Source organism: Podarcis tiliguerta (assembly GCF_965153285.1).
Source record: "Podarcis tiliguerta genome assembly, chromosome: 9".
In the NCBI taxonomy this organism is placed as follows: Eukaryota; Metazoa; Chordata; class Lepidosauria; order Squamata; family Lacertidae; genus Podarcis; species Podarcis tiliguerta.
The window spans coordinates 40,731,338-40,759,200 of NC_139542.1; the positions used below are offsets into that span (position 1 = coordinate 40,731,338).

Consider the following 27,863-nt stretch of genomic DNA (forward strand, 5'->3'; position numbering starts at 1 on the left):
GTGCCCCCGGGATGCATGCCATGCCCCCCGGGGCGCACATCACGCCCCCAGGTGGGTGCCAGCCATGCCCCCACCTGCTCTCTGCCCCCAGCAGCAGAGCATGCAGCTTTGCCGCTGATTATAGGTGTTTGGCACGCACAAACTCATAGCACTACTGATACTGTATTGATAAAATATTGAACAGTAAATAAATGGTAGCGATTACTGCGCTATGCTGGAACTCATAGAAACTCAGGGAGCTGAGATACTTTAACAATCAATATTAATTATATGTTAATGCCCCATAGTAGCTCAAATAACAAGTTCCTTTATATATATTTTAAAATCCTAATATTTCTGGATAGAATGTGTTTCTTTTTTCCTGTCCTGTCCACATATGAATCACTGCTCTGTTATAGGAAATGAATTCACGATTGCACATTTCTATAGCCAGATGAACATTTTCCTATTATGAAGTTGTTTGTTGTGAGTTGTTTTGTGTTTTGTTTTGGTTTGGTTTGGTTTTTTTGAGGAAAAGAGGAGAAAAAATCTCTCCTATGAAAGTTAGCTCATGCTTTTGGTTAGAAAACACCTACTTAAATGAGATTACGCTTGTCTAATGACTTCCCAGTCAGTAATTTAAAATAAATCAATTTTAGCTGTATTGATAAAATGACTAGTTTGGTCATAATAGCTTTGATCAAAGCACATGTTTCCCAACAGACACAGAAACGGGAACCTGGAGTAAAGAAGGAGAGACAGTCTGTTCTTTGAAACTTCCCACACACACCCCTCTTTTTTCTGAGTTGGATGGCTCTGCTCAGACAGAGAGAGAGGTTGCAAAGGAGAATTAGAGACAGAAAGCAAGGAATGGAATGGAAAGGAAGCTTCTTCTAACCAGAAATAGAGACTGCTGAGGTTTTGTATGAAACCTGTGGGACAACACTAGCTCTTTATTTCTCTGAAGCAAGACAGAGATGCCATTTAGTTGCTTCTTCTTATTCTTAGCTATTGAAGTGAATGGTGAGTACACTTACTGTTTTCTATGTTGACACTGATAGGTAGGAAACTCCAGCAACTGACGTTTTGTTAATTAGTCATTATGATTTTCTTTTTTAAAAAAAAGAAAGAAAAGAAACCCTGCACAAAGATTGCCACAATTCTCTGATGGATATCTGGAATTTTGAGAGACCGACATTTCAGATGTATTAGAAATGCAAATGTTAGGTTTGTTCAGCAGCTGTTAGCACACCAGAATGCCAATACACACCGTCTTTTTAATGATCTGTAAGTGTATGCTCAGCTCTGAATTCTAGAATCCCAGCACTGATCTCAAATACAGCTTCAGACTGGCTGCAGAGCTGCATTCAGAATTCGGTGCTGCTGCTAAGAATTATACCATGGTAGCTGTGGCTGATTTTGTATTTGACTCTTTGCTTTTTAGAAGTTTTTAGTTGTTCTAACATTCTGTTTCAGAGTAGTATGCATGTTCACTTGGTTGACGCTTACCACAGGATTTTTATTCCTGCCATGAGAAGTAATAGCAAATGGAGAAAACTGGCAAAGTTTTGATCATCAATCACTTCTGTGTGGCTTCGTTGACTTAAGATATGCTAGCAGGGAGGGTACCTTGCAGGTCCTCTAAGGCATGTCTAGTTGTGGGATAGTTGTGCTGCATGATAATATTAGCTCTGGCTTATATTTGGCATAGCAAATAACTGGTAAATGTGATTGTGAATGCTTGTGGCTGAGATGGTATATATAAAATTCTATAATATTCCGGCTTGTTTTTGACCAATATATTTTATTTTACTTTTCTTAAACTTTAGATAGATAGATTGATAGATCGATAGATATAGCTATAGTTGAAATACATATTTATGGGGAGGGAGAATACCTTTCTTAAACACCATTAAGGTTCTGTATAATGCAAAGTGCTCACTGGAAGGACAGATCCTGAAGCTCAGGCTCCAATACTTTGGCCACCTCATGAGAAGAGAAGACTCCCTGGAAAAGACCCTGATGTTGGGAAAGATTGGGAGCACAAGGAGAAGGGGACAACAGAAGATGAGATGGTTGGACAGTGTTCTTGAAGCTACTAACATGAGTTTTACCAAACTGTGGGAGGCAGTGGAAGACAGGAGTGCCTGGTGTGCTCTGGTCCATGGGGTCACAAAGAGTCAGACATGACTAAATGACTAAACAACAATAAAACAACAATAATGCAACAGCAACTTAGAAACATTTTAATCAACTGAGTTGTCTCTTTAATCATATGCCTGTAGATCCTTTGAAAATATTCAAGTGACCTGTGCTGTCCATTTACCTGCTTAGAGACATGGGTTGGATCCAAAGGCACAAGGTGCTTCTTCCATTATAGAAAGGCTTCCTTTGGTGAAGAAGGGAACCTCTGAAGCCAATCCAAGGCTTCTCCACAGACATCTAAACAATATTAGGCTCCCCTGTGGCAGTGAGGCTGCAGCCTTCCTCTCCCTTCAGTTGCCTCAGGCATCAAATGCTGTGGGCTGCAGGATCTTCGGCCAAGCTGTCTAGTTCTGCTGAGCTGGGTGTATCATACAGCCTGTCAGGCACCCCTTCAACTAGCCTGCTGTCCTCGGGCATGGTGGAAGATGCAGTCTTAATGCCAGTGTTGAATTAAGATTCTTCAGCCAGTCCCAGCAGCTTCTATACATGTAGTATGAAGTGCAATGTTGTCCTTTGCCTCAGGCAGCAAAAAAATGGAAAGGATAGGGTGGTGATGGCAGGCACTGTGCGTGCTTTGGCCATATACCTTAGACCAAGCAATTGTGGATGGAGGAGATAAAGTTGGCAAAGCATTTTGCACACCAGAGTGTTGCTTAAGGAGTGGTGTTATGGATGACAGCAGTGCACCTTTTTGGGTAGGTGAAAATGCACAATGGAGCATTGGTCCAATGTAAGGCATTCATCCATAATCCTAATCATGCTGCCAACACACCAGCTTCAGTAGTCAGCATGTATTAATGAGCACACTGTTGTCCTTGAGTTGCATGCTCTGCTACACAGAAAACGTTCTGAGAGTGCAAACAGCAATATGGGAAGAAGAGGAACTAACATCAAACTGTAAGAAGAACAAGGACTTAGGTTGTTTATTAGAAAAGCAAGCAGTTAGGCAGCTATTTGCTGTGGAATTTAAGTCTCTTGCTTCTCTTCATACATATCCACAATGACTAAGATATTAGAGAATGTCCTCTAATATTATGCAATAAAGCTGGGGGGGAGGGAAATAAAAGTTTTATCCTTCCCTTCAAAATAAGTTATTCCTGATTCATGTCAGACTATTATTATCATTTCATTATATTTATTTATATCCTGCCTTCTCCCCATACTGGGACTCAAGGCTGCTTACAGATAAAAGAGAGAAAGCTAAAAACATAGAAAATATAGTCATTAAAGAGGAAGTCAACACTAATAGATTTAAACCAATATAAAATATGTTAAAAATACACATATCAACAACAACAACAAAGCATCACAGCAGTAGCCCTTTCCTTTCAGTTCTTAAAGGCCTGTTGGAATAAAAGGTTGTCACCTGCCAGCTGAAGATCAACAAGGAGGGAGCCAGTCTAACTTCCCTAGGAGTGGCATTCCAAAGTCTCTGTTCAATGTTTCCAAACTGCATTTCTTTTTAATTGCACTGTTGTTTCAGTTTTCTTGGTCTTTCCATGTATACACCTTTCATTAGTTAGTTAGTTAGTTACATTTCTATCATACTTCTTCCTCTTGCCTTCCCCCCCCCAACCCTGTGAGGTAGGGTAGACTAAGAGGCAGTGACTGGTCCAAGGTCACCCAGTGGATTTCATGGATGTGTGGGGATTCGAACCCTGGTCTCCCAGGTCCTGGTCCAACCACTACAGCATTGTGACTTCAGTATCAAAGCGATTCACATGCAAAAGTTTGCAGCTAACACTGAACATCTTTTTATAAGAGGATATTCTAAGTTATCTCAAGACAGCCCAATGAACATCAGATGATCACAGATTATTGAGGGTTTGTATATTTTTAACCTTCCTGGAGAAGCGATCTTGGGGTATGAGGTCCAAAACCTGCTTGCGCTCTTTTCTGTGACAGTTTGATTTCCATGGTCTCTGCTTTTCCTTCGGCAATTTCCAGTATTGTCTTAGATGACTCACCTAGCATATTTTTAACTTTAGAAAATCTTGCTTTAGGTCCTAAAGCTCCAGAAACGTGGTTGTTATTATAAATGAAGTGCCAGCATGATCAATGTCACATATAAAGCTGGTGGCTGAACAAAAAGTCTGTATCTAAAGTGACATTAGAAGAGGGAGAAGGAAACGTCACTTTTGCGTACGGAAATACACGGCAAAGGCTCTATTTCCTCAGGAAAGGCATTTTTAATAAGGCTGGGATGAATTCTCTCCCCTGTTTCTCAAAATTCTCTACAAAACAGGAGCCAGTTTTCTGCTGCTTCTGTAGAGGAGGTGGAGAAATTTCTCTTTAAAAACCAGGTGTCAGTTACTGCTTAGTTCACCAGGAAGTGCAGTGCAAACAATGGGAAGCTGTGGAGAGTATGGTGCCCTGCCTGGAATGCCTTGCGATGCAACAAAACATGGAATAAAAGATGCTAATGTTTTTCAGTTCTGTTTATGAGCAACATTTTGTTTAAAAGTGTGCCAAAAGGGAAGGAGCAAAGCCATTCCCAACTGATTATGAAAACGCAAGAGTTATGTTCCAGATGTTTATTTCAGGAGTCAAAGTCTCATTTCTGTGCTTTCACCCAGAACTATATCTCTGGAATGAAACAAAAACAGTGAATACTAAATATGTGAATAAACACAAATGACCACCCAAATATAGGAAGGACACAAGCTGTTATAAGAGTATTCCTCTAAAAGTGTATAGTTTGAACATAGCTAGCTGAATTAACACTTTTTGTTCACTCGGCACTGGCTGTGAACTCTCTCCATGTGGTAGAAGAGGAGACAGGACTGCTAACAAGATTTTCTGCAACCAACATATTGTGCAGGGATGGAGACCTCTGCCCCACTCACAAAAGCAGACACAAAGTTGTAGATGCCTTGTGTCGTATCTATATTAGTATCCTCTTTTGCACATGGGGTGGAGGGCCTAAATCAGAGGCCACACATGAGTAATAAGATGTCCAGCAGACAGCACGTCAACAGGTGAAGCTCTTCTCATCATTGTTTTTCAGTACTGCCCCCAGAAATGCTCAACCTGCTGAATTTCTCTCTACCCACACAGCTGTCAAAAACATGAACCCTGCTGTTCTCCAAAGCTAAGCCTACACCAGGAAAAGAATTCAAGTTTCATGAGTTGCAAATCAGTTGTGTTGCTGTAGGGCTTTCGTCAATGGATCTTAAGCTGACAAAACATATGTTCAGCCTAAGATTAGACATGGTATTTCAAGAGGGGTGGTGGTAATCAAGAGAGATTTAAGAGCCACAGAAGCAAGGTTCAGGTGCCCATGCTTGGATAAATGCAAGATTAAATTGTGAAAAAGCAAGCAGTATATTTTAAGAGCATTTGTTGCTGTTTTTTATTATGTGTACTTAAATGTTTATTAAGTAAATATTAAGTAAATATTTATTATTAAGTAAACATTTTTAGAAAGCGCCAAAAATAGTACTGTGAAGGCACTGGCCTGATGACGATAGTCAAGGAGTCCCAAAGTAAGAGTGCCTAAAAAGAAGAAACAGACTACTTTGCTGTGCATGCACCATAAATGTGCAAAATTGAAGGATTGCTCATGTAGTGCTGCAACTGCCCTTGCACAATGAGACCCAATATGTGCATATCAAGGCTGTTTTCAGAAGCGATGTGAAGAACGCGTGCCATGATTGCATCTGTTCTGTGTATCGTTCATGTGATCAGGGAGAACAGCAACAGAAGCTGCTGGCAGTTATGTGGGATATACGCAGAACTTTTGGCTCCTTAGCTTGAAGAACCTGCTTTTCCTTCCTCTGACCAGCATTTGATGTTGTAGGGACTAGGAAATCAGCTCCTGAACCTGCAGCAAGAATGCAGATCTGTTCTAAGCTAGTAAAATCAATTTGGTTTCTCAACTGGAAACTGAGGAAGTTCATGAAGGAACAATGTGTTCAGTTGTGACCCCATGTGAATCAGAGTTTCATGCATTACTGAAACCACTTTGGGTGTAATCACAGGGGAATGGAAAGTCTGCATTTGTTCTACAGTGTTCTGAAGAGCTACTGCAAAAACAGGCATGCATGTTTTAGGTAAAGGTAAAGGTACCCCTGCCCGTACGGGCCAGTCATGTCCGACTCTAGGGTTGCGCGCTCATCTCGCTCAAGAGGCCGGGAGCCAGTGCTGTCTGGAGACACTTCCGGGTCACGTGGCCAGCGTGACGAAGCTGCTGTGGTGAGCCAGCACCAGCGCAGCACACGGAAACGCCGTTTACCTTCCCGCTATAAAGTGGTACCTATTTATCTACTTGCACTTAGGGGTGCTTTCGAACTGCTAGGTGGGCAGGAGCTGAGACCGAACGACGGGAGCTCACCCCGCCGCGGGGATTCGAACCGCCGACCTTGCGATCAGCAAGTCCTAGGCCCTGAGATTTTACCCACAGCGCCACCCGCGTCCCTATGCACGTTTTATTTGTGTATATATTATACAAAAACTAACAAAAAATATCCATAACATTCCAAACTCTATAAATTCAGTTGTGCACTCACATTTGCAACAAATAGAGTGATCTTTAGCACATTTACTCCTAGAAGAAGGTTCCAGTGATTAAGTTAAGCTTACTTTTATGTAAATGTTTGCAAAAGTGCAGGCTAAGGATCACTACAAATATTGTGTGGGAAATTAAAAGAACTGATGCAAAATTGTAAGTAACCCAAGCTCTAACACTCTTAATTCAATGCGTTTGAACAGTTCAACAATGTAACCTAAACATTGAAAATCTTTCAGTAAAGCCTAGCCTCTTTCTGGTGTTTATTTATTAATAGCTCTTCATGCTGCTTCAGGAACTCAGGATTTTGGATTTGGAATTGCATGTCCTCTTGGCTATTTCCCTTGTGGGAATATCACAAAATGTTTGCCTCAGCCCCTTCACTGCAATGGGATAGATGACTGTGGGAATCACGCAGATGAAGAGAACTGTGGTAAGTTGACAGTTTTTCCACAGTAGATCTCAGTGTGAGTTAACAAAGCCTTTGGTACTGCATTACAATTCTTGTTTTCTCAGGACTATTCTGTCCAAAAAAACACACCTTGGTATTGGGTTGGGTTGTTTTTTAAAATAACTAAGTATTTTTTAAGCATTCTCTTAGCATCAGTCTGGTATAAGCTGCTTGATTAGCAGGACTCTACAATTACCTCATGTGCTAAGAAGAACAACAAACTGATTCTGTATATATTGAACCTTTCCTATCTATCTATCTAGACAATATTTTCCCCCACTTTTTCCACTAAGTGGTGTACAAAGAATACAACACAACAAAAATGAAAATAAGTTAAAACTATAAATTCTGAATTCAGTTTAATGCCTGCTGGAATGATGGTGATGAGGATGAGGATGATAATAGTGATGACGATGATGATGTCTTCAGTATGTGCTGGAAGTTCAACAGAGAGGAGACCTATCTGACCTCAACTAGAAGGAAGTTCATAAAATTGGGCCCATAATACTGATCACACAATACTAATCTATGGTGGATACAAGCGATGCATCTGTGGCATGGGGGACCACAAACATTGACTCCACCGAAGACCTCAGTGATGAGGCAGAGCTATAAGGGATCAGGAGGCCCTTGAGGAATCCTGCACCCAAGTTGTTAAGGGCCTTGTAAATTTATACACGAACCTTGAACCTGGCCCAGTAATATATGGGCAGCCATGATGCAAGGTTTTGAGCATGGAGCTATATAATGGGAATAGGATACAGAAAAGATGGGAACTCACTAATGTCAATGTAATAGGACATATGTCAAGGAATTGGAACAATAATCCCATTTTTTTCTAACACAGGAACTACATATGGATGGATGTTAGTATATATGTAAAGCACACTGTTCTGTGTGCTCAAGTGGTGATTAAACAGTGGATAGATATCATTTGCTAATGAAAATCTAGGCTGGAATCCTAGACATACTTCATGGGCCTTGTTGAACATTGCAGGACTTCAAAGTAAACATGCCAAATTACTTGGTAAACTGAATTGACTTCACTACTACTAATGCCTGAATCAGTGCAAGACCATAACCATAGTGGGGGGAAAACCAGGATTTTTTTAAGGGTGGTGGGTTGCTTTAAATATATGGTGTGTAAGCAGCCTTGGAGGGGAAAATAGTGGTCCAAAATGGCCCCAGTTGTGGTGATTAGAGACATGGCTTCTATCCCATCTTTTATTGTAATTCTTCAAAATTGCTTCTTGGCAGAGAACAAGCTGTTTCTGGCAGAGTGCACACTCTCCCCTTTGAATAATTGTGTCATAGCAGAGGAACATGGTTAGAACAAGAAGGAGAGAAATACAAATGGTTTTTCTCTAGGGCAGTGTGGCCAGACTTTTAACTGAGCACAAAGATTTGTGTCTAATACATAGCAAATCCATAGCTGAATAATTATATCTTTTTTACAAGTGAGGTTGTTTTTGACAGTGACAACACCCTAAAGGGCCTTCCTGCCCTCTAGTAGTACTGTAGCTGGAAAGGAGGCGCAGTGCAAATGGGGAAAATGGAGGGGAGCATCATCAATGGCATATCATTGGTGAACTAAAAAAAGCAGCAGTAAATACCAATCACATTCACTGGATTCCAGACATGGGACACATAAATGAACACAAGCAATTTCAATTGGAATTCTCTGAGACATGTTTAGAAATAGTAAATGATGATGATGATATTTCTACTGTGTAACTTCTATTAGGTGATAACAGTGGATGGTCTCAGCAGCTGGATGCAATTTATGATAAAAAGGCTTTTCAATATTCCTTGGACTTGGAAACAGATGAATGCTGTAAGTAGGAAGAGAAATAAATTGTTTACTTGTGGAATTAGGGGTTGCTCATGCGTAAGCCGGTGCCGACACCTGGCTGGGTTGCCTGAGTGAACCTTTTCTGTCCGGACAGCCACTCACCTGTGGCTGTCTCAATCGCTGGCAGAATCCGTCAGTGGGCGTTTCTTAAACTTCTTCCAGCAAAGAAGCTCTTTGACGCCAATCTCCTCCTACTCTCCCTGCGTGGAAGCCTTCTGCGCAAGGAGGGTGTAGGCAGCGGAGGACCCTTACTCTCCCCGCTGGTCCCCGGCAAGGAGTCATGGGACCGCCTCGCCGCTTCCCCCATCTGCCCCCCTTCTCCACTGGTGCTACGCTGATTCTCTTCCCCAGAAGATGGGCTGCCTCTCCCAATCTCGGGACGCTCTCTGGAATCCCTCTGGAGCTTGCTCTCTCCCTCTGGCACTGATGGCAGTTCCCTGACAGAAAGCATACCACAGATCTGGTGACTGCAGAACCAAGTTTCAGTGGGCATGTGGACATTTCAGTTCTCTTTAAGAAAGACACTGGGACACAAAGCTTTAAAACAATATAACTTTAAATTGCTTTAAATCACATTGATCAAGTGAAAGAATGTGTGTCCTCAACAATCCTGAATTAAGCCAGGATCGTGACATAATAATAAATCATGGTTAATGCAAGCCACAGTTCATAAATGATTTCAAACCATGGTTTCAAATTCTAGATTGTTGGCTACAGACCAAATCAAACATATGAACTACAATAAGCTAAACAAACCACAGTCTAAGTATTGCATGTGGACCAGGCCAGTAAATTTTGAAGTTTACAGCATGACACAAAAGGTTATTTGAAAACACTTCTGACAGGTAGAAGAAAAGCTTTCTGACCTTCCATTCCCCTTTCCCGTGTGTCTGAGCACTACACTGTTGATTTCCACAGGCCTTACAGAGTGAAGAAAGAAGCATGCCTGAAATTTTATGCTTATTGCTGCAATTTTTTCAGTGAAAATTGCCTGACATGTTTTAAGGAAAGGTCTTCTTTGGGTGAAAAGGTCTTCAGGTGTCTTATTCTGCTTCATTCATTGAGGCAACTTATTTATAGGTCAATGCACATTTAGCAATATTTACATAACAAATTATTGCTTTCAGGCACTGGCTTGCCTCTTCCTCTGCCCTTCCACTTTTCTGGCTGTGTGTCTACATTTGCACGTAACTGTAACCCTTTTCAAAAGTTTAAAAAACCATTTCCTGTCATCTTCAGAAAATGTGAAAATAGAAAGCTGCAATATACTAAGTCAGACAATTAGTCCATCTAGTTCAGTATTGTCTACACTGAGTGGCAGTAACTCCTCAATATTTGAGACAACTTCCTTTCAGGAGATGCCAGGAATTGGACCTGGACCTTTTTATTTGCAAAACGTGTGATCTCCCACTGAGCCGCATCCCTTCCTTACTTGTGAATGGGGAGCAGAATCTTGCCAACAGCCCTCACCTTGTTCTCCATGCAATCCATGGGCTACAATGGATGAAGTATGAATTAATTGTCCTAAGCCAGTGCTTGGGGAAAATGTGTTCTCCCTAGCAGAGAGCACGTGTTGCGGTGGGGGATACAAGCCACCCATTGTTGCGGATTTGCGGAGGGACCCAGGCAGTGAATTGGTTAATCGGGTTGCTGGGGAGAATTGCTTGTTGCCAATTTGGAAGGAGGGGTCAGAGGTTTTAAATACTGGACGCCCAACTTTGAGCATCCTCTTAGCTGCTTGCATCGGATCACCCGCCCACCCTCCCTGTATTGGGGGGGTTGTTCACTTGACCTTGCTATGCCTGTCATGGGGTCGTCTGCTTTGAGGTAGGGGTCTGGTAGGAATTAGTCCATTTGGCTGATTGGCTGGTGCCATTTGGTTTTGCCTACTGCGTAGCAAATCGTCACAACTTGTAAGGTTGGCGGTTAGGCATTGGTTCAAATTGGTTGGTGGAGGAGTAAGTGCCTACCCCTCCAATGGTGGTGTGGGAAGGGAATTCCGTTAAAGGAATCCAGGGGCTTGCCATTCTTTTCATCCTTGTCCCAGGCATCGGACCTGGGCTGTGCAAGCCACCAGGAGCACGAGGGTAAGAAGTGAGGGACTGAGGCCCAGCTTCATTTTCTCCCCAAAAATTGTTTCCCTGATGGCTTCCACTGGAATCCGGAAGTCAGTTCTGTCCCCTGGGCAAGGACAGATAGTCGGAACCAATGCCTAAGCAACCACTCACTTGGGTGTATTTAAATAAAGTTGTGGCCAAAATCGTGCCAAAAACCCAAACCAAAATTGGTGTGTGATGTGTGAGTTATTGGGGGGTGGCTTGGGGACCTCAACACGCAACTAGTGGTCCTCCAGATATTGTTTGCCTATAACACATAATCCTTGATGGCTGTGTTCTAGATGGGGCTGTTGGGACTTGTGGAGTTCAACATCCTCTGGAGGGCCACATATACCTCACCCCTATATTAATCAATGAGTTGATTTTACCGCCTCTCTTTTCTCTCCCCATCACCATGCCAACATCTGCCTCATCTATGGCATTGTCTTTATCCAGTGGTTGGTTCTGTGCCAATAGAATGTTTGTGCCGTGGTTTAGAGCTTGACTGCGATGGTGCTGGTTTGCTCGTCATTCCTTCGGTCTCTTCTAATGTAACTTTGATGTAAGTAAAAAAAAAAACGGTAAATTCTTTGGATCTCTGTTCAGCAGGTGGTAAAAGTTATCAGGGCTAGGTTACAACTGATATGTAACCCACAAGGTGTTACTGGCAAAGCATGCAAAGATGCTCCTAAGCCAGTTTCTGAGAACCAGCTTGAAAGTGGATGTGAACAGAAAGTCTAGGATGCTGCTATCACCCTCAGATGAGATTCTTATCTAGTGCACACACAGTACCATTTTGGAAAAGGGCAAAGAAAGGAATAATAAACATCAATGCCCTCTAGTGAGAAACAGGAATTATGTTTTAATTTTAAACCTGATTTTTTTTTATGCTGGCACCTGACTGCAAGACCAATCTCTGATCATTAGCCATGCTGGCTGTAGGCTTATGGGAGTTGATGTTCAACAACATCTGGAAAGCTGGGTTACCCAGCTCTGTTACATGCATAAAAAATACATTTTGTAAGGACTCTTACAGTAATGAAGGAATTCAGAGAGCGGGGGCGAAATAAAAGTTGCTCAAGTATTGTTCTAGGGATAACCTCATCCTACCTAAAACAAATGGAAGTACCCCTTTTAGCACATCGTTAAACTATGGAATTTGATGCTACACGATGTGCTGATGGCTACCAACTTAGATGGTTTTAAAAGCCTGGCAAGTAAGAATATAAGTGCTACTATAGCCCCAGGATACTTGAATACTTATTGCTGGGCAATAACCATGGGAAAGTGTTATTGTGCTGCTGAAGGGCTTCCCATAGACACCTTCTTGGCAACTGTGAGAAAGAGGCTATTGGACCAGTTGAGGTTTTGGGTCTGATCAAGTAAGGCTCTTATCATGTGCCTCTGTTCTTAATAATAGCTTAATTATTAGTGTTGAAATTTCTGGACCCATTTTTAAAGTTGAGGATGCTTATGAATTTGTGAATAAAGTTTGTTTGAAAATTGCCATATTTGCTGCTCAGGATGCTTAAAATGAGCAGTGCTGAAGGACAGAGAAATTATCTAATTTAATGGCCATAGCACCACTACATTAAGAATCAACCTGAGCTTTCTAAATTGAGGCTTATTCTGTGTGTGAGCAAGTTTTCAGCCTGCAGTTGTCTATCTGTGACTTGATATGTCCTTTTTGCAAAGAACCGAGTTTAATTTTTTATGCTCATTAGGTTGCTTAGTGAAAGGTGTGCTGAAGATCTGTTCCATTCATGGAAGAGTAATTGTCTCATACGGCACAATTAAGAGACACCATAGGAAAATCCCTTGCTGAGTTCTGTGAATAAAATATTTCCTGTATTGTGAGGACCTCTAGGGTTTATATTGTTAAGTGCAGAAAAACTAAAGAAAGTCTCTTTTTCATGAACCTGTTCTGTATGGTGAATGTCCTTAACAGGTTAAGTGAAGATCTTCACAATTAACTATGTTTATGTTACGAACTAATTGAAGGATGTTATTAAGAACGTAAGACGATCCCTACTGGGTCAAGCCAAATATCTAGTCCAGGATCTGTACTCTTAGTGTCATATGCTTATAGGAAGTAACACTGCTTTGCTCACTTGCAATTCTCAGCAACCATTCAGAGACATTTTTGCCCCTGAAATGGGACATAGTACATAGCCACTTCAGCTAGTAGCCACTAATAGCTTGATGAATTCATCTAAAACTGCAGTTGTTGAAAAAAACAGGCTGTTAGCAAAGAATGCTCATGCACATATATACATTTATTTACATATTGATTGATTTATTCTGATCACTTGTCTCCCATTCTTTAGTGTTTCCACTAACAAGGTGGCTTACACTAATACTGAGCAAGCAATAAAATCAACCTACATAGAATAATTTCATTTGTGGAAATGTTTGTCAACTGTATAACCTGGTATCAAAAAAATGTGCATGTACTGTATGCTGTGAGTCATTCATCTTTTGTCTGTTTGTTGTTGTGTTACAGGTCCCTAAAAGGGAACCAGCTGAGAAAGCTTATTGCCAATGTTTTCAAAAAATATCAGGATCTTCAATACCTGTAAGGCAACATTTTAACTTCAAATTACCAACCTATTGCAACATAATTGTTTTGTGATGTAGTGACCAAGGATGAGTTCACACCTTACATTTATCCTGGGAAGTTGGAACTATGTTTGTTGGAACTATGGTTTGATCACTTGACTGCCTGACATGCTACTGTCATGGATCAGCTGACTGTGCAATTAACTGACATTGGGAGGCAAGTTGAGAGGTGATAGTTGTATCAAGTGTTTGTATGAACTCAGTCTGAAGCTACAATCCTAGCCACATTTACTTGGGAGCATGCCCCATAGCATAATCTCTGAGATGACCTATGTAGGATTGCAAGCACAAGGTTATGCTTCTAATTATGTCATGCACATGTAAACTGTTGAAACTGGTGGTATATGTATACTCAGAGGTATATATTTTCAAGATCCGGAGTAGAAAGGCTCCTATATGAACTACAAGCTCTAATATGAACATATTTATGTTGTTCATTTAGGCTGTTCATTCAAGCCTAACCAATTGTTTTATTAATATTTGAGTCTAACCAATGGATGGTCAAGAAAAACCACTCAGATTCTTACTGGCAGTAAACTTATCCTAAAGTCAATCTTACTGTCCATCATATTATAAAGAAGTACAGTTTAGAACAGAGCAATACAACAAAGAACCAAAAGTAAGCTTAGCAAAACAGGATGAGACTATATATGGGTGGGTATTCTTTGTCCTTTAAATAAATTTTCATTTAATCATGATTAATTTGTTTTTTAAATGTGATCATTTATGAAATAATCTTGTACTGATTGAAATTTAGTTTTTTGGATAGAAAGAGACCAAGCATGTTGATTTTACTTTCCTTTTACAATATTTCTTCAAATACCATATAGTTCAACCATTCTTGTATCTTGCACCCTCTTCTGGTCACACATTTAAGGACATTTATGACTGTAAATTTTGTAGGAAAATATAGTACTGTCATTAAAGGAGGCAAATAGTGGGAATGCAGTTTTTTTATTTGCTTTGTTGTTTGATTTGCTTTGGTCATCTGCTCAATTCTCTCTTGAAAGCCACAGTCAAGTGTCCTATATTTTAATTATAGAAGGGATACATTTTTAACATAAAAATATTAAAATGTTGAGGTCCCTAAGAAGGTGGACTAAATTATTATTATTAACATTTTATTGGTGGCCACCTATATCATTCAGGCTCTGTAAATATTTTTTAATGACCTTCTATTGTCATTATCTTCACAGGTACCTTCAAAATAATAATATAAGTTTTGTGTCAGGACATGCTTTCAAAGGACTCTACAATCTGACAAAGCTGTAAGTACTTCCCCTGCAGTTCTACAATATTTTCAATATATTCCCACATTAATAATTGTAATAATGACTTCAGTAGGTTCGTTGTCACATACATAAACAAAAAATGTCATCCATCATCCCAGTAAGAGTCTCCAAAATTGCCCAACTAATCTACAACCAGAAGCTGTCAATGGAAAACCCAGGGTATAGTGCTGCAGACAAACAGGTTTATAAACTCAGTGTGATATATGCCTAAATCTGACTGGTAGGGCAGATCCTAAACTCCCCACCTCACCCCTGAAGGCCATTTTGACAGGTAGGCAGGACAGTCAACCACCTGATGTTACCTGGTGTCACATGAGTCAACATCAAAGGAAGAACTGGCTTCTCATTTAATGTGTGATACTGATACTTCCATTGCTTGCAGTGAAGCAATGCCAGCTAAGGAAGACTTGGGAGTGCACTCTTGTGTGCTCCTGATTCTTCTTTTCCAGCTGTAGGTCAAGGCTCTACAATGTTAGGCAGGGATGTAGAAAACCCAGTTGGAATTCCCACTCAACTACGTACTCACCTGCGCTTTTCCACATACAAAAATCATGCTCAAAGGGCCGTTCTGAAAGGCCCTAGGGTTTCAAACACAACTCTGAACAATTCAATAGGATAGGGAAAAAATGAATGGATGAAAAACCAGACATTGCTCAATGACCTTCCATTATGTTTTTTTGGTCTTGTTTCAGATATCTGAGTCACAACAAGATAACCTTTTTGAAACCCCACGTCTTTGAAGATCTACATAAACTTGAATGGCTGTATGTACCACCTTTGTATCTCATTAAGGCTACAATCCTGAACATACTTACTGGGGAATAAGGCCCATTGGATTCAATGGGCCTATAAATGATAAAGTGAGAAGAGGTCTGTTTTAAGGATTAAATCCTATATAACAATATGGAACATATCTGACTAGACAAACATGCATATGATTGTTCTATATACAATGCACATCGCCACCTCTTCCCTATCTCTTGGCAAATACTTTGCCAAGAGAATGAGAAGAATCTCAGCTTTGCCGGGGGGGGGGGGGGGCTGGGTTGCTTTTTTCCAAAGGGAAAACTACTTTTTGAAGAGAACTTTGCACCTCATGAAATGGAGGGGAAAAGAAAAATTATCAAGATTTGCTGTTAAATCCAAACAAAGATTGTTGCAATTTATCTATTTACTTTTCTGGAAGTATCCTCAGTGGGGGAAATCTTCACTCACATTTTGATTCCTTTAAGAAACAGATCTAAATCAGTCCGTTTGGAAGATGTGTTTTGACAGGGTCATCTCGCTTTCCCATTCCTGATTTTAGCTTGGACAGACATTTATAACTAGACATCTTAACACTGTTACCATATTTTAAAAAACAGAACAGTTTCATTGTTACTGGTAGTTGTGATTTAAAAGCAAACAATGCCGAGCAGAGAGCATTAGTGACATAGCTGTCAGTATTCTGAAGAATTAACTGCATGACAACTTTTTCTACTGCACCTTTTCAAAGGAAATATTGTCTTATGGGATCTGTGACATACAGCAGCTTCAAAATAATGTTCTGTGAAGTGTCAAAGTGCTCATCAAGCACTGCAGAAGCTGACAAGAAAATTGTTCATTTAGGTTCCTTTCCTACCCACCCCCAAACCTATTTTTAATCTCTCGGGGGGGGTAGTTTCTGTCATCATTTTGAGATAAGAACACACTTACCTAGAAGTTAAAACCACCAAATTCAGCAGGACTTACTCTTGGGTAGACATGCGTAGGATTGTGCCGAGGATCACCTGTTTTAATTGGATTTTTAAAAGTTTTACTCATAAGGCTATTTCCAGCAAGCTTTTTCTCCTGAAATACAGTGGTTTCAGAAAAATTGCCTCTTAAATCATAGTCACCTTCAGTGTGGTCACGGCGTTTGTGTGCCCATCTGAACCACAAACTGAGATGATTGTGTTGATTTCATACCAATAACTCTGTATGAATTGGCTTTCTGTGCTGCAAAGGTCCCCAGAGCCTCATTCGCAGTGGTTTGAAGGAAATGGGTCTATCATTTAGTAGCTACATAAGAACCTGAGTTCACAGTATGGACTAGAACATAAAATGATTGGCACATTCTAAGTGGTTGTATGATGCCATGATAGCAATCCATTTTCATCTACTGTTATAAATGAATATAGCTTATAAATCTGGGGGAAAACAGGTTGCTATGACCTAACAGTATTTTTAACCTAATATGCACCATTTTCTGATTTACAGCATAATTGAAAACAATACAATAAAATGTGTCTCACCACTAACCTTTTATGGACTGAACTCACTAATTCTCCTGTAAGTATTGAGAAATTTATGTAAAGTACCATTTATAATTTTAAAAATTACAAAAACAAAGAGCTATGTTGAACAGGATAGTATCTACAACCTCATCCCCACCCTCACCCCCACTCCACATGAGAGAATAAGTTAATGTACTCTAATCAGCAACACTTTACTATCTTCCCAGTGGTTTTTCACTTCAGAAACAGAAATAGGCATATTCCACTCTCTGCAGCCATTCTTTTGCTCTTAATATTATCATTACAGTGAAAATAAACAAACAAAACTTTAGGGGACCGTTGGAATTAGTTGTTTAAATGAACTTGATTAACAAATACAGTAGAAGTAAAGATTGCAAGAGGTTGCTTATAATAGCAATTGCTCATTATAGAAAACAGTCTTCCCCATGAAATTTTAATATTCATGTTCTGATATTATCAGCAAATGCAAATGGTTTTGCTGCTACAATGAAGTGCTGTTTATAAAATTGTTCATTGCAGCACAAACCTTTGTTGCGCCAAGAGAACATTTCAGGGCTTTCTCCCCAATTTGGACTCCATTTTTAACTTTCTTAGCAGAAGTTGCTCTCTTATTAAAGAGACCCCAGTTTTCCCAAGTTACACTGACCTCTTTAGGTTGTTCAGAAAGATTGAGAGAAGAGGGAGCTTTGTCAGAGCTGTATGCCCAACAGTGAAGTGGTACCACCACCCTCTTACAGTGACAATACAGTGGTACCTTGGGTTAAGAACTTAATTCGTTCCGGAGGTCCGTTCTTAACCTGAAACTGTTCTTAACCCAAAGCACCACTTTAGCTAATGGGGCCTCCCGCTGCCATCGCGCCGCCAGAGCACAATTTCTGTTCTCAACCTGAAGCAAAGTTCTTCACCCGAAGTACTATTTCTGGGTTAGCGGAGTCTGTAACCTGAAGCATATGTAACCTGAAGCGTATGTAACCCGAGCTACCACTGTACTATGTTACCCATATTTCTAAGTGGAGCATTGGGTTCTGAAACATCTCTACAAGGGAATCAAACACACGTGAAAAACCTACTACAGTACTCTTGAAGATTATTTTAAAATAACTGCTGTAACCCAGATAACCATCTTTCCATTACTATCAACCTAATATTATTTTTCTTTCTCTAGAGTTCTGATGAACAATTCTCTTGCCCAGTTGCCTGATAAACATCTTTGTCAACATATGCCAAGGATAAACTGGCTGTGAGTCCACATTTTCCTATGTTACTTTATCATTAGATTTGGTTTGAATCAAATGTGTCCCATTTCTTGTTCATAAAGATTCTCTACAAGAAAAGATTTAGCAATTATGTGTTGAAAACAAGAAAAAATAGTTACAGTATTTCTTATCACAAGAAAGGCAGGTTTGGGCTTCTGCATTGACTATTTATTAGACAGCATTTCTGTTGATTCCAGTGAAGTTTGTTTGTTTGCACTGAAATGTGGTTTCTACAATAGTTCCGGAAGACAGAGTGAAAAAGACAACATGCATGCAAAGAGTCCTACCATATTATCAGTCCGTATAGAAGTATCTGAGGAATATTTGCTGTTCAGAATTAACAGGATATTTCCTTTTTTTCCCCAGGGACTTTGAAGGCAACCATATCCACAATTTCAGGAACGTCACCTTCATCTCCTGTAGGAGTTTAACAGTCCTGTGAGTTTGAAGCATTACTATTGAGCCAAAAAAGAGACCTTAATGGTCCTAACAACTTACCTGCATGGGCCTTGCTGGAGAAGGAATTACATACAGCTATGGAATAATCCATGTAACGATTAAGTCAACCTTGATTGCTCAAGGCATATGGAGCAGAGCCTGATCTGAAGATCTTAGTGAGCCAGAGAAGGGATGGGGAACCTGTGTCCCTCCAGATGTGGCTGAACTCGCATCTGTCTCAGTTAGCATGGCAAGTGCTATGGGATGATGGGAGTTGTAGTCCAACAACATCTGGACAGTAAGTTGTAGTCCAGCAATATCTAGTTCCCCATTCCTAGGCCAGAGACTACAAAGGATTAGAAGAAGTCTCATCTTAAATAATAATAAACCCACTAAAAGAGCTTTTATCATTTCAGCGTTTTGAGAAGAAACAAAATCAGCTCTGTAAATGAAAATAGCTTCTCTGCTCTTCAGAGATTAGCTGAACTGTAAGTAAACATTTTCCCTGAGAGCAGATTAACCACTTTTTTGTGATCAAATCTTGTAAGCAAGCACATATTTTATATTATTGTGACAGTGTGTGTTTAGTCCTTCAAGCACTAGAGTCAAATTGTCTCAAAAATGGGGAGGGGGGTCAGTCAGGACTGGGACAGTGGCACAAGGAGAAGGGGGAATTAAAGAAGACAGAATTAGGGTGCTTCTTAAGTTTTGAAGCATTGATGGCAAAATAAGGATCTGTTTACTAAATTCTGGGGATTTCCCCCCACAGAGACTTGGCTAACAACCAGATTGAATCGCTTCCTCGACACCTATTTAAGGATCTGAAAGAACTCTCACAGCTGTAAGATCTGTAATAAGTCCATTGTTCTTTGAATGTAAATCATTAAATGTTTTTAATTGGTTTTCTCTGGTCTGAAATCATGTTAGAATGAAAAGGTGCACCTGCATATTATATGGATGATTTCTTTTTGAGATGTCTGTGCCCAATATTTTTCCTTTGATGTCTGTTATGCTGAATTAAGATAGCTTTCCGAGATTATATTAGTATTGCCCATTGTTTGAAATTTTAGGCTGCAATGTTGTATGTACAGTACCTGCTTACCTAGAAGCAAGACCAATTGAACTCAATGGTGTTTACTTCTAAGTAGACATATATATTAAGACATATAGTCCCATAACTCCAGGACTTACAAAGTGAGATCTTCTAAGTGAGAAGCCGCAGTAAGAGTTTTCAATATAATTTCAAATCCCAAAGCAGAACACAAAGCAAATATTATTTACTTCAGTTAGGTCACTGCCAGTTTGTTTACTTTTTTAAAAGGAAGCAACTACTCTTTTATCTACAACTCAATATACTGAGGGAGTAAAGACACATTTTCTTATAGAAATGCTACTTTAATTAAGTTTTCTGAGCCAGTTGTGGGTTTTGTTGTTTCTGGCAATTGAATCTGTTTAGTCACAATTTACACTCAACTGCACAATCAATATTAATATGTACATATTTTCATTTTTTGATAATTGAGTCATGATAGCATCAAGTACACATGACAGAACAATAAAATTGCCATTTAAGCTATGACTTACTCTGTTCTTTTGACAGAAATCTTTCATACAATCCGATCCAGAAAATAGAAGCAAACCAGTTCGATTATCTTATTAAACTCAATTCACTGTAAGTGTGTGTCTTCCTTTTGAACAATCTTTCGTCAACTAAGTCAATGCGTTCTAGTATTTAGCTATTCTGTTTTAGAACAAGGTAATTTTAAATTATGGATAATATATGATGTACCAAGGTTAACTGGAAATGGCAGAAATAATTAATGATATATGCCTTGATTAATGTAGTTACTTTAGTCTTTAGAAACCTTCAAATCACAAACTATATAAAAACAAAGGAATCTTGCTATATTAAAAAAAATTCCAATTATTAAATTTGACTGTTAAATAGTCCAACAAACAATAACAGCCTTCTTAGGATTATCATGCAGCTGCTAGCCTACTATTAAGTAGTACTATTAAGTGCTAGCCTTCAATTAAGTCAAAATTCTTGGGACATAATTTTGACATCACAGACTTTATTGTGCTTTGAGCTGAAAGTACTGTATTCAGTAAACTATGTGTTACCGTTAATTAACTTGCCAACAAAATACATTTTAAAGATACATAGGTTATGCTGAAGAAGCAAATTTATTTTTCAGTAAGTTCCCTATTAATAAGACATAAACTCTGTTCTAATTTTTGTAGAAGCCTAGAAGGCATTGAGATTACAAATATCCAAAGAAGAATGTTCAGCCCACTTAAAGAGCTTTCCCATATGTAAGTATCATCTACAAAAAAAACTTAACAAATAGCAAGGATACCGTATTTTTCGTCCCATAGGACGCACCTAGTTTTTTTTGGGGGGGGGGAAATAAAGGGGGAAAAAATCCTTTCTTCCCCCCCCCCCCCAAAACCAGGTCGGGGAATCCAAACCAGGTCGAGGAACAGCGGGATGGCGGCGCTGCGCCTCCCCGCTGTCCCTCGAGCTTGTGGGGCTGCCCGATGTCTGCCCGAAGCGTGGGGCGCTTTGCTTCAGCGCTCCCCGCACTCTGTGCAGCAGGCTGCTATCCGCAGCCTAGGGAGCCCTGCAGGAACTCCCGCAGGGCTCCCCAGGCTTGCTGATAGCTTCCTGAAGCCTGGAGAGCGAGAGGGGTCGGTGCGCACCGACCCCTCTCGCTCTCCAAGCTTCAGCGAAAGCCTGTATTCACCCCATAGGATGCACACAGATTTCCCCTGCATTTTTGGAGGGGGAAAAGTGCGTCCTATAGGGCGAAAAATAAGGTATATACCTAACCTATCATCTTCCATAGAAAGGTAGCAGGGAGACCTGCTAAGACAATTCTTTGAGGTCTTATGTGTGCTAGATAGACTAGTCGATTTATTTGATTCCATTAGAAAGCTTGCATAAGGGGGGGATTACATAATTGTGCCCTTCTACACTTCATGCTACACAATTTCTTGTGCAAAGCCTTATGCATCTCTGTACATAAATATGATAACTGTTTAGTGCTTGGACACACTGTCATCAGGATTGTTGCTATAGCTAATGCCAATTTCTACAACAAAATAGAAAATCCTGTATATAGGGGTTAACTAATATTCATGTACTGTACATGAATATGCAGTGTGTATTTATCAAGCATCAACTAAATAAAATTCAGGTCATTTTCCCAACCAGTTCTCTTCTTAATCTCAGGGCCATGGGTTTGAGCCCAACATTGGGCAAAAAGATTCTTGCATTGAAGGGTTTGGAGTGGATTATCTATGTGGTCCTTTCCAACTGTATGATTCTCTTTACCTTATTTTAGTTTGTACTAGTTCAAGGAATATATGCATTGTAAGGCATACAATCCCGTACACCAAGACTGATATGCAAATTCCCTCTGCTTTTTTACCCTCCAGATATTTCAAAAAATTCCAGTATTGTGGCTATGCTCCCCATGTACGCAGCTGCAAACCAAATACTGACGGAATCTCCTCCTTTGAGAACCTCTTGGCCAGCATAATACAGAGAGTATTTGTCTGGGTTGTGTCGGCTGTCACTTGCTTCGGGAACATCTTTGTCATCTGCATGCGGCCTTACATTCAGTCGGAGAACAAACTCCATGCTCTGTCGATAATGTCACTCTGCTGTAAGTATCTAGGCATGCCTCGCTCTTTGCTAGATTTTCACCAGAGGTTATTTAAAGAGAGTGTAAATGAGGCTAGTATAAATAACATACACTGGCATGTTTTCTCCATAGGTGCAGATTGCCTCATGGGAATATACTTGTTTATGATTGCAGCCTTTGACCTGAAATATCGTGGGGAGTACAATAAGCATGCTCAGTTGTGGATGGACAGTATCCACTGTCAGCTGGTGGGATCTCTGGCTGTTCTATCTACAGAAGTATCCGTTTTATTGCTAACCTACCTGACTTTGGAAAAATACATCTGCATAGTTTACCCATTTAGATTCTTGAGGCCAGGAAAATATAGGACAATTTCCATATTAATTCTCATCTGGATGATAGGGTTTGTAGTTGCTTTTATTCCACTCAGCAATAAGGATTTTTTCCATAACTACTATGGCACTAATGGTGTCTGTTTCCCTCTCCACTCTGAGCAGTCTGAAAGTACTGGAGGTCAGATTTATTCTGTCATAATTTTCCTAGGTAAGTAAACTCCAGGTTCATTTCTCCCCAAAGCAAGTCCTTTATGTTCATGACTGCCCTGATCCTGTAATTATCAGTGCCTCCCTCAGGACATCTGAAGCAATTTGCATTTTTTAAAACCTGTGTGTTAAATTCATGTCAGATTATACATAATTTGGCCAGAAGACCGTATTCTAATCTGCTCATACTCTGAATATGCTCATCTTAATGTCTGCTTTCATCTATGAAACACAATTTTTTATAGTTTTTTTAATTCTTGTTTTACAGCACTGAATATTCATTGTGAAATAATGAATTTATAGATTAAATCACATATATTACTGTGAAGAACAGCTGTAACCTACAAACTGCTTAAACCATAGAACTCACGCAGAAGTTAGCAAGACTAAACAAGAGTCAATTAGTCTGCATACATTATTGTTAATGGCATTTTAATGCTGCAATCTAAAAAGCAGTTACGTTAGCAAATGTGAACTTACAGATAGACATATTTCAGTTCTGAACCTTTTACATTTGTACACCATACATACTAGTCATCAGATTTTGAATTTTAACCTGGCAAGAGAGACTCCTAAATAGAATTAAAACCGTTTCTATTTTGCAACAGGTATAAATTTGGTAGCATTTATCATCATAGTATTCTCCTATGGAAGTATGTTTTATAGCGTCCATCAGACAGCAATTACTGCAATGGAAATCCAGAATCATGTGAAGAAAGAGATGACGCTTGCCAAACGCTTTTTCTTCATCGTATTTACGGATGCACTATGCTGGATACCCATATTTACACTAAAATTACTTTCCTTACTTCACGTAGAAATTCCAGGTATTGCCAATTTCCTTCCCAATTGCTCTGTTGTTCTTGTTTTCAGTCTGTAATAGGGAACTCAAGGGTAACTTACTTCTCCTGGACCATAGAAGAGGGCAAGTGGGCAAATCTAAAACAGTGTGGGCCCTGCATTTTAAAAAATGCACCATCCTCATCCTTTAATCAACCCTGCTCAGAGTTCCAACCATCTATGCCTGCTTCCAAAAGACACTATAAGATGTAAGCTCAATAATGCAACTGTATCCTTCTACTGCTCCCCCTTGTGATTTGTTCTTTTCTAAATGATGCTCAGAATTCCGTTTAACTTACTTGGTGCTCATTGCACAGGGACGGGCTTTTTGCCCCCTTCGTTTTTTGTTAAAATTGTTCTTCTTGGGCTTCCTAACAGCATGCTAACACCTCCCTATTCTTTCTCAGTTGCTCTGTTTGGCTCCAGCCCTTTGTAGTCAGCCACCCAATTTTGCTGTTGGAGGAAGTGATGCCTATTTACTCTAACACACATTAGAATATCAATCAATACATTGAAATGTTTGGCAAGATTTGAAATGTTGCATATATCCACACTAATATCTGGTCTAGTAACATCCTCTAGCACAGGTGGGGGGAAACCTTTGGCCCTCCAGATGTTGAACTACAACTCCCATCGTCCCTGACAATTGGTCCTGCTTGCTGGGGTGGATGGGAGGTGTAGTTCAGCAACATCTGGAGAATCAAAGGTTCCCCACACTGCCACAACATATACCACGTTTGTTAAAAATACGCAGGCACAATTAAGTGAATAATGTATTTTTTCCTTTCCCTTTAGGTTCTATAACTTCCTGGGTTGTGATTTTTATATTACCAATAAATAGTGCCTTGAACCCTCTTCTCTATACATTAACCACTAGGCCTTTCAAGGAAATGATTAATCAGGTTTGGCACAATTACAAACAAAGAAGATCCTTGGGAGGCAAAAACAGCCAGAAAATGTATGGTCCATCCTTTATCTGGGTAGAGATGTGGCCTACAGAAGATACCTCACCAGAGTTGACAAATCCTGCCAATTTTACAGATTCCTCTGAGAGTTAAGTAAGTTGACATTCAGCAAGCTTGAAAAAGACACACGAAAATGATTCAGAACAAGTTAAGTGCATTAAGACGTGCACACTCAGCACTGTTATCTTGACGATCCTGCCACATAAAGCTGCAAAGAAACAGACCCCCTTGCTCCAGGCCATGGAATCATTTTTAAGCACGACAGAAGACAAACTACTGAGCTACCATGACATGCATCTATTAACAACCTTTAGAAGGACTAGCCATAAGGAGCAGAGGTTGGAATTAATGGGGAAAATGCTTATCCTGGTGAATTTGCATTGTGGAATTGATGAGGAAATAGAAAGTGAAAGAAACTTCGTCAGAATCTAAGGACTACTTTACATCTTTTGACACTTCTAAAACACTTTTTAATTTGCAAGGTTTGTGGTGACAGTTCTTCTCAGTGACCAGTATTATATCTAACCTGTAGGCAGTATTATCTAAAACACCAACACAAAAACTGAAGTTGTAGCCTTTTTAATCCATGGGTAGGAATAATTGTTGCACCCGAGCAGAGACAAAAGGAGCCAAACGACACCAAGGGGTTAATCCAGAGAAAGAGCGTTTTATTCTGCCATCCGGAGGGGCAGAGGCACCTGTGTGATTCAGTTCACAAAAGACAGGCCGCACCGAAAACATTTTACAAGCAGGTTTTATCCTTTTTTTCAAACCCCTTTTCCCTGTCCCCCTTCACAGATTCTTACATAGAATGTTGCTTTTTTCGTTCCCTGGTTCTGTTCCCGGAAGTATGTTGCAAATCAATGTACCAGGACAAGGTTGCTTGGATCTGGGAAACGAAAGGTTTTCTGTTCTCAGCTCTAGGTTTGTTACAGCGTTTTTGTTACAAAGAGGACTGCTTAGCTTGTGCTTTTTGTCTTAGAGGAAATTGCAGTTTTTAAAATGCGTACGCCGAGGCCTGGCTGGGGGGGGGGGAATTCGCAAACAGTTTTTAGGGCTTTCTGGGGTAACCCTAACTGTACCCCTTCATTCCATACCTCTCAATTTTGGACAGCCTTTTTCTCAAAAAGGCTCGTCCCAGGAAGGCACAGGCTGATATTCTCGGGTCAGAGCTATAATCTGGGGGCGAAGCATGCGAGAAATCATATTGCGTGTCATTGTATGCAAGCATTGCAGCAAGCAAGGTACAGAAAAGCAAAAAATTAGCAAAATGAAAAGTGGGCCAAGCAGCAGCAAAAACAGGCCTTTTACCCATCCTAGTTTTGGCAACCAGTCAAGCCATGACATGTCCCATCCCTCCCAGGTTTGGGTAGGAATATGGGCCACTGTTTCAAGTCCTGCTGCCAAATTGCGAATGGCCTCACCATGATCAGAGATGTTAAAGCAACAGGCCCCACCGGTGAGATTTAACGCTGCACAAAAGCCGCCATGTTGCGCCAGGAGAAAGTCCAACGCTAATCGGACTGAGAGAAACGCATTGCGTGTCTCATCCAATTGCGTGGCAATTAGCCTAAGGGCCGTGGCTGTCGTGTTAGCAACAATCTCTACCACTGCCTGGAGTCTGATTATGCGGTTCAAGTTATAGATTGGCCCCCTTGCCCCAGAGATTTTCTCTCCCCGATTCCAGGAGGCTGGCGCATAATGGGCCAGTATCCTTTCCGGAGGCCACTGATTTTGGCCCCAATCCTGGGAGCTGCCACCTGCAAGTGTTGCCAGGTCAGCCGAACGCCTCCTTCTAGGGGGTGCAGAGGGTATCTGGTCAGGAATCCACATGGGGGGTATTAAGTAGGCTGGAAAACAGACCCCATACCATCCTCTTGGGAGGGCATGATAGGCCTTTCTGCCACACACCCAGTAAACGTCCTGACCATGGGCAGATATGGTGCCAGTCAGCAAGCGGGCCAGGCATGCAGTCAATTTGGAACCAGAAAAAGTTCCTGTCTTGGACTCAGGCATGTTAGTTGGGGCTGGGAAGCTCCGATCACAGTGGGAAGTGCCCACATAGGTCTGAGTGTCACTGGCGTCATTTGATTTGTTGACACAAGGCAGCCAGTGATCCTGTGAACCTGGAAAGGGATGCAGGGCTGTAGTCTGGGGGCGTCGGGGCGTCTGGTGGGCGTTGGACGTCTTGGGTCTCTTCCAACAAGGCTGGAGCGATGTCTGGACGTCTGGGGTGAGTCGAAGGGGCCAGTGCAGATCAGGTGTCACAGATGCTGGTGACTTTAACAGCTGTAGAGAAACAGGACAGCCTCTGGCCGGTTTACCTGTCAAGAGAAGAGAAAAAGAAACACACGGCAGAACGACTGTACATTGACAGATAGCATTTGCACCTAAGGTATAGGCCTAGCAAACATTAATTCAAAAGGGTATGCTTGGCAGGAAACTTCGCAAGGGGTTAACAGTTCTGTTCCTTGGGTTTAGTTTTGCCAGCTGAGATTTTTTTTTTTTTTTAAAGTCTCATTCATGTGCTCTAAATTTCAGAGCTCTCGTGGCCTGTAAGCCATGTTGCAAATTTCAGTTTTCATCTGCCAAGTTTGCTAGTGTCCAATGTGTTCCCTTGCTTCTGGCAAAATATCAAAGTTTCAAAATTCCTATGTTATGCTGCAGCTTGTTTTTCAGAATAAAATTGCACCTTAAAAAGTAAAACTTGACAAAGTTCACAGAAAGCATTCACTTGCTTTTAAGAAAGTCACTTTCCTCAGGTTAGTGCTTGGGGCAAGGGGGGTGGGTAACCCTTGGCCTTCTGGGGTTTTTTTCGCTTGACTGAACCATAAATCCAGAAAGTGTGGGGTTCAGGGTAGCTGGTTGGTGAGAATGCAGCATTTTCCTCTTGGG

General features: G+C 40.6%; 1 protein-coding gene across 1 annotated transcript; it reads left to right on the plus strand.

Moving 5' to 3' along the window:
• Positions 1–744: 744 nt before the first annotated feature.
• On the plus strand, positions 745–25,065 carry RXFP1 (relaxin family peptide receptor 1). Its single transcript, XM_083457728.1, has 18 exons — positions 745–1,002; positions 6,969–7,124; positions 8,887–8,976; positions 11,547–11,652; positions 13,594–13,665; positions 14,906–14,977; positions 15,694–15,765; positions 17,240–17,311; positions 18,443–18,517; positions 18,900–18,971; positions 19,388–19,459; positions 19,741–19,812; positions 20,572–20,643; positions 21,216–21,287; positions 22,413–22,642; positions 22,754–23,164; positions 23,772–23,990; positions 24,799–25,065. Exons 1-18 carry the CDS (start codon positions 957–959, stop codon positions 25,059–25,061), a joined length of 2,244 nt encoding a protein of 747 aa, XP_083313854.1. The 5' UTR covers positions 745–956; the 3' UTR covers positions 25,062–25,065.
• Positions 25,066–27,863: the final 2,798 nt, after the last annotated feature.